Source organism: Charadrius vociferus, unplaced genomic scaffold (genome assembly GCF_000708025.1).
Source record: "Charadrius vociferus isolate BGI_N301 unplaced genomic scaffold, ASM70802v2 scaffold343, whole genome shotgun sequence".
NCBI lineage: Eukaryota > Metazoa > Chordata > Aves > Charadriiformes > Charadriidae > Charadrius > Charadrius vociferus.
The window spans coordinates 45,180-52,488 of NW_009647952.1; the positions used below are offsets into that span (position 1 = coordinate 45,180).

Sequence of the window (7,309 nt, forward strand, 5' to 3'; positions counted from 1 at the left end):
TGGGTGCATAAAGTTACAGACTTCAGGATTAATAATATGAAGATTACTGTAGTTAGTCTATAAAAAATTAGAAGTTCAGGCTACATAAGCATGTATCTATTCTATTGTGCATAAACGAATATAACCTACTCCTTTAATCTCACTTGGTTATTACTTTGTCCAGACTTATTTAGCAGCACTTCAAGTGTCCTGTTGCACATAAACAGAAATGACATTGTACGCTTCTCTCTGAGACAATAGTACTTTTGAGAGGTCTTGTAAACTCAGGACAGTATATTCTCTTTCAAGGACATAACAAATTCATCTTACAGTGCCCTTTCCTGACTAGAAATTCTAATCTTGTTCTAAAAAAAAAAAAACTCTGTTAATTTCTTTCTCTTGGAGAACTCCTTCAAAATTAGTATTTTGAAGCTACCTGTTGAGGCAGCAACACTTAGAAGACAATAGAATCATAGAATCATCTAGGTTGGAAAGGACCCTTAAGATCATCAAGTCCAACCATCACCCTACACACTACCAAACCCTCCACTAAACCATATCCCTCAGCGCCACATCTACCTGTCTTTTAAATACCTCCAGGGATGGCAACTCCACCACTTCCTTGGGGAGAATGTTCTAATGCTTAACAACCTTTCCTGTGAAGAACTTTTTCCTAATATCCAATCCAAACCTACCCTGGCATACCTTGAGGCCATTTCCTCTTGTCCTATTGCTTGTTACTTGGGAGAAGAGGTTGATTCCCACCTCGCTACAACCTCCTTTCAGGTAGCAGTAGAGAGCAATAAGGTCTCCCCTCAGCCTCCTTTTCTCCAGACTAAACAACCCCAGTTCCCTCAGCTGCTCCTCATAAGACTTTTTCTCTACATCCCTCACCAGCTTCGTTGCCCCCCTCTGGACATGCTCCAGCACCTCTACATGACCTCACACCACTTGTGACCGGCCGCCAACTGGATTTAACTCCATTCACCACAACTCTTTGGGCCCAGCCATCCAGCCAGTTTTTTACCCAACGACAAGTACACCCATCCAAGCCATGAGAAGGCCAGTTTCTCCAGGAGAATGCTGTGGGAAACAGTGTCAAAGGCTTTACTGAAGTCCAGGTAAACAACACCCACAGTTTTTCCCTCATCCACTAAGCAGGTCACCTTGTCACAGAAGGAGATCAAGTTTGTCAAGCACGACCTGCCTTTCATGAACCCATCCAGACTGGGCCTGATCACCTGGTTATCCTGCATGTGCCGCGTAATGACGCTCAGGATGATCTGTTCCATAACCTTCCCAGGCACTGAGGTCAGACTGACAGGCCTGTAGTTCTGCAGATCCTCCTTCCGGCCCTTCTTGTGGATGGGCGTCACATTTGCTAACCTCCAGTCAGCTGGGACCTCCCTGGTTAGCCAGGACTGCTGATAAGTGATGGAAAGTGGCTTGGTGAGCGCTTCTGCCAGCTCCCTCAGCACCTTTGGGTGGATCCCATCTGGCCCCATAGACTTGTGTATGTCTAGGTGCTGAAGCAGGCCACTCACTAGTTCCCTGTGTATTATGGGGGCTCTCTTCTGCTCCCTGCCCCTGTGTACTAGCTCAGGGAGCTGGGTACTCAGGGAACAACTGGTCTTACTGTTAAAGACTGCGGCAAAGAAGGCATTAAGTACCTCAGCCTTCTCCTCATCCTTTGCTACTGTGTTTCTGCCCCTGTCTACTAAAGGACAGAGATTATCCTTAGTCCTCCTTTTATTGTTAATGTATTTAATAGAAACTTTTTTTGTTGTCCTTAACAGCAGTGGCCAAGTTTAGTTCTAGTTGGGCTTTGACCCATCTAATTTTCTCTCTACATAGCCTCACTACATCTTTGTAGTTCTCATGAGTGGCCTGCCCTTGCCTCCAAAGGCCATAAATTCCCCCTTTTTCCCCTGAGTTGCAACCATAGCTCTCTGTTCAGCTAGGCTGCTCTTTTTCCTTGACGGCTCATTCTTTGGCACATTGGGGATAGCCCGCTCCTGTGTCTTTAAGATTTCCTTCTTGAAAAACATCCAGCCTTCTTGGACTCCTTTGCCCTTGAGTACTGCCTCCCAAGGGACTTTGTCAACCAGGCTCCTGAAAACACCAAAGTCCACTCTCCGGAAGTCCAAGGTAGCAGTTCTGCTGACCCGCCTCCTCGCTTCTCCAAGAATCAAAAACTTCACTTCTTTCTCCTGATGCAAGGCACAAAGTTGAAATGCAGTGCTCTTGCCAATACAGAAGGGAGCTGGACTGCTCGGGTTTGGGAGGGGACATGTGTCTGGGCTGTGTGCAGTCTGTAAGGTTTAAAACCTCATTCACTGAATTTCTTGCTTATCCAGTCTTTACATTTAAAGTGTTGTAACGATTCACCGCTTCATTTTAACAGCATGCTAAATGTATCATACTGCCCGTGTCAGTTAATACAGTTGTTCTAAGGAAGGGCTTCTGAAAAGGTTTCTTTATAAGTGCTTGATGTCCTGAGATCACATTTCAGCCATAATCCAGCTATCGAATTACTCCGTAGGGAACACCACTGAAGTATGACTACTTGGCTTAAAGGAAAAAACATCACTTGAAAGTATTTCCTGGTGGAGTAACGTCTTTTAGCTACTTATTTGCACAATACTGGTGAGGAAAATGCCTGCAAAATTTGCTAAACTTGTTTTGGAGATACCGAAGTTTATCAATACAATGTTACTGCAAAACACAGAGTCCACACTCTACCTCAAACTCACGTGCAAAACCCCATAGAAGTCAGTATTGCGTAGCTGACTTTGAGTGCAAAAATACCTCCCTCAACAATCCTTGCTAAAATTCAACATGTTGGGCAAGAATAAAAATCTCTATAAAACGAGTAAAATTCAGGTACTGTTTTGCTTCATAAGAAGAAGAAAAATCGCGCTTGTCAAAATACCAAGAACTTGGAAATTGCCAAATCCTCTTAAATTTTCTTGACAGCGTGCACATACCACTTACTGTTTAAGATAATCATAGAGCAGTAACAGGAATATCCACTGTTAATTCTTTCATAAACAATGAATATAAAATTGCTGGTGCTCCTTACATGAATAGAAAGCCACAGAAAACTTGCAGAAGCATTACTGCTATGTCAAGTGACATCAGAACAGGACAAAATCACCATTTGCTTATTTCCAAAGAGATAACGAAAAGCATCTTGTAGCCATTACATATTTACTTCATTTTACAATATATAAAGCTGTGTGCTCTAGTCATTTATTTTCCTTTGCACTGTGGGTGGAACACCCAATCTTTAAATTAGATTACTTCAGTTTTCACAGCACATGAGAAATAAATGTTATGATCCAAGTGGTTACATGTTCCTATCAAGAAAATGGAGAAGTTGAATATTCTTTTCTGTTATATCTGATCAGATATGCTAACAACTTAACTCTCCACAGAAGCATACAAACTGGACTGCACACACATCCTTTAAAAACAGAAACTAAGCTTCCGGTCTGAACAATCAAAATATTAATCCATTTAAGTGTTACCTTTTATTGGCATTCATTAAAGTCTCTCAGAAAGATTATTCTGGGCAGATCTTTGGCACAGCGCTCAAAAATGTGCTCTCATGAACTCTTCAGCTGTTTTATAAATGCCCTGGAAAATCTTCTCTCTTGAACTTCAATCTCTAGGGTTTTTTTTTTTGTAATGTATCAGGACAGAATATAGCATTGGTTTAATAATTATCACTACAATTTTGATGTAAATGTTCTTTGTTGCCCCAGAAAAGTGTTCCTAAAAGCTTCTTAGAAGTATCTAATGTACTGAGAGAATTCTGGTTTACAGAGGTTTTTTACTTATATTCTTTTATTACTTAAGATATGACAAATAGACCACATTCACTGGTAGCTCATCTATACATGTGCTTATTCCTTGAAGTCACAGTCTAAGCCTCTTCTTTTTCTTAGTCCCACACTACTTCCAATGCTATGTATCAAGCAAGGAAAATAATGAAGCTGAACCCTTTTAATAAAGAAGTTGTTCTTGTGAAAAAGAAGGTTTAATGATGTTCAGCACCTGCGTTCATCCACACCTGAAGATTAAGGATTGATGTATGCAGCGAATAATAGAAGTAAAACACTGAAGAACAAGGACTTAAATTCCTGAAGATACCATCAGAAGATAGAAGAAATTACTTGCTGGAGAATGGACAGCAACAGAGTATATTTCTGTAAGACTACAATATATTTTTAGTTTTTTATATGCAACACAAATTCTGAGAAATACCAGAATTGTTACAAGTTTGAGAATTCTCAAAAGACAAAATGCTTGTTCAATCTTGCCTAACAATTACTATGAGCAACGGTAAAAGACAGAATCACTATTAGTCTTGTTTTGCTCATTGATGCTATATAATGATGCCAGATATTCCTGTATTCTTGAACCTAACTATAGAAAACACTTCGCTGACTTGTATTAAGGGAGAAGGAAAAACCAACCAAAACCACAAAGCAGAAGATAAAAACAAACAATAACCAAGAACTGAAAGAAGCCATGAGAGACAGGAAAGTAAAAGCTAAAAATGAAGCTTCTAATCACCATTTGTCCATCTCCTAACCACCAGGGGCATTTGCCTGTCATCAAAACTTTGGAGGCAAAATGGTAAAACAAAAGTTAAAATAATAAAAGTTAAAGTAATAAAAAGTTAAAATAATAAAAGCAAATAATAAAAGCAATCTACTGTGCAGATTGTGTTCAAGTTATTTTAGGCCTGCACCTAATTAATAGTAAAAGAAAAGTAAATTACTAGACAAAATTAAGAGATAAAACTTCCTATTAAGGTCCTGGTATCCCTTTCTCTCACAAATAGACTTTGGCAGTTTGGTAAAAGGCAGAACCAGCCAGATTAAAATAAGAATGGAGCTTTAGGTATTCTTAGGTTCTTTCTCTGCATGGTAGAACATGCTGCAATGACAAACAAGAACATCAAATTCTGTCAGAGAAGTCATCTTATTTGCTCCTGTTCACACATGGCATGTGGTAAAGAGTTCTTCAGATGACCAGAATGGATTGCACAATCAGATGAGTAAAAGACATCGCAAACAAACTGTGGTCATCTTGCTAGATAACAAATACGACTTCTTGTCCCTTTAGTATTCCGTATATCAGTAAGAGACAGCAAAATGAGCTACAGAAATTGTCTTAAACTTCCTTTACATTGTTATCCTTCTGCACAGAAGATACTTCACTGTTTTATCTAGTCTTGCAAGCATAGCCCAGACATGTCCTCTTTGAATACGTACAGAGAATTTTTAGAAAAATTGAGTTTTTCCAAATGTGAGGAATAAAAGACAAACCTACATGCAGTTAATAGATTTCAGCATATGTTTTCATATCATGGGGGTTGTGTGGTGTGGAGGGGTGTGAACAGAACTGATATATTTTTTCAGACACATATTGAATGCATTTCTTAACCCAGATTAAAACAGATGATGTACTTGAAGACAAAACAGTACCTAAAAGTGTCCTTCACCTGTTCCTCACCCTTTAATCTCAGTGTGTTTGTTTTCATTATCCTTTTGCTCATTCCACCCAAACGGTGAATTAGCATAGACCTTCAGATAACTAATAAATGCTCGTATGTCTTTTCTCTAAAGGGATTTATGAAAATATGTTTTCACTTGGGAGGGCATTAAAATAAGGTATAAGAATAAATTTGTAAACCAGACTGCATGTGCATTAGGGACCAAACAGTCTCTCAATGCAAAATGCTTAAAACTGAAACACCACAAGATGTATGTATATGAAACTTTCAACCCATACTCAGGTCCTCTCTGTCCATCAGTTCTTTGGCAAAAGTGATAGGAAGAGCATAGAATTAGTCAGGGAAAAAGTACAGAACCTAAATTAATAATAGGGGCCACCATCCACCCCACTAGTCAACATGAAGGTGCTACAATGAGTGATGTACAATTAACCAGCTACACACTAAAAAGGCAGTACAACAAATTGCACCCAGTTTCCAACAAAGTCAGCAACAAACTCACCTGAAGGCACTGGTACCATTAGTAAGGCAACTGATACAATTATACCCTGAATTGATATTACAAGCAAGTCTTTTGGCAGGGGATGACAACTGGAATACATTAACATCAAGAATATTAACCAGGGCCTTGATCCACTATGTACTGTTCATCCGTAACTATAAAATTTTAAAACAAATGTCCTTTTTACATGGATGATGCAGTAGCATATTAGAGCATTTCTCAATCTTTTTATAATATATATTAAGCATACACTTGACCAAAAAGAATGGAACAAACCATTTGAAAATATCCAGCTCTGTCACCAGAAGACTAAGACCAGTAGATAAAGAAAAACCTGGGAAAAAATCATCCTGCTTCCTTATTAAATGCCAAGAATAAGAGCAAACTTTGCATGTAGGAGATTAAAAAAAAAAAAAAAATTCTTTTTGCCATTGGTAATTTTTTTAGTAGCAAATATATTTCACAGTAATATTATATACTAATTTTTAATTTCTGTAATTAGTTTTCAGCATTTTCTTGAAGCAACAGGTTAGCTGATAAAATAGAAAGCCTAATTCCCTCTGAACAAAGACAGTCTTATAAAGTGTAACAAGACTTATAGGCACAAATGTATCAACTGTGACAGGAAATTTACATTGTTACACAGCCCATATGAGGCTTTTCATAAGAGACCAGGCTTCATACCAGTAAGACTGTTATACAGCACGCCTCTAGATGTTTTCAAAACTTTGGCACATTCAAAAAATGCAGAGATAGACAGAAAGAGAGAGAGAGAGAGAGATGGACTCCAAGAAATATAAGCAAAGGGCATTACAGAACAATGAGAAACCATAATAAAACCCTTTCCTGAACTGTAAAATAATAGTAGCAACAAGGGAGAAAGAGAAAGGATGCTGGCTGATTTTTCTTGAATGTTGTCACTTGCAACAGAAGTGGCCTGGATCACAGGGCAGTTTTCTTTCTAAGGGCAAGGCTTCTCTACCTTGCTGTTGCTGGCTGGACATGACCAGGGTAAGATCTCCTTGTGCTCGTGGCTTGCCTTTGTCTAGCCAGGAAGGACTGTCCTGAGCCTGTACTAGCCAGTCTATCTTCTGCTGCCTTTTTATGCAGAGTCATTCCCTATGGACAAAGAGAAACTTCTCAGTGAACGCCAATACATAACACTGCACAGCTTTACTCATTTAAGTTTTGTTTATTATCTCCTTCTTCAGCAGCACTGGCTAAGCTATTTTGAATTTCAAACAGAAAACATTGTATTTTCAAGGATAAAGCTAAAATATGCTTCCTCATCCTCTGTGCCC

At 38.9% G+C, this 7,309-nt stretch overlaps 1 protein-coding gene across 1 annotated transcript in view; it reads right to left on the reverse strand.

Annotated features, from left to right (window-relative positions):
* Nucleotides 1-6,900: 6,900 nt before the first annotated feature.
* The window catches only part of HOOK3 (hook microtubule-tethering protein 3), an 82,226-nt gene continuing 81,817 nt past the window's right edge, over nucleotides 6,901-7,309 (reverse strand). The window contains exon 21 of the mRNA XM_009883296.1: nucleotides 6,901-7,127. Coding sequence (XP_009881598.1) covers nucleotides 6,987-7,127 — 141 coding nt within the window. The 3' untranslated portion in view covers nucleotides 6,901-6,986. The remainder of the gene's footprint in view (nucleotides 7,128-7,309) is intronic.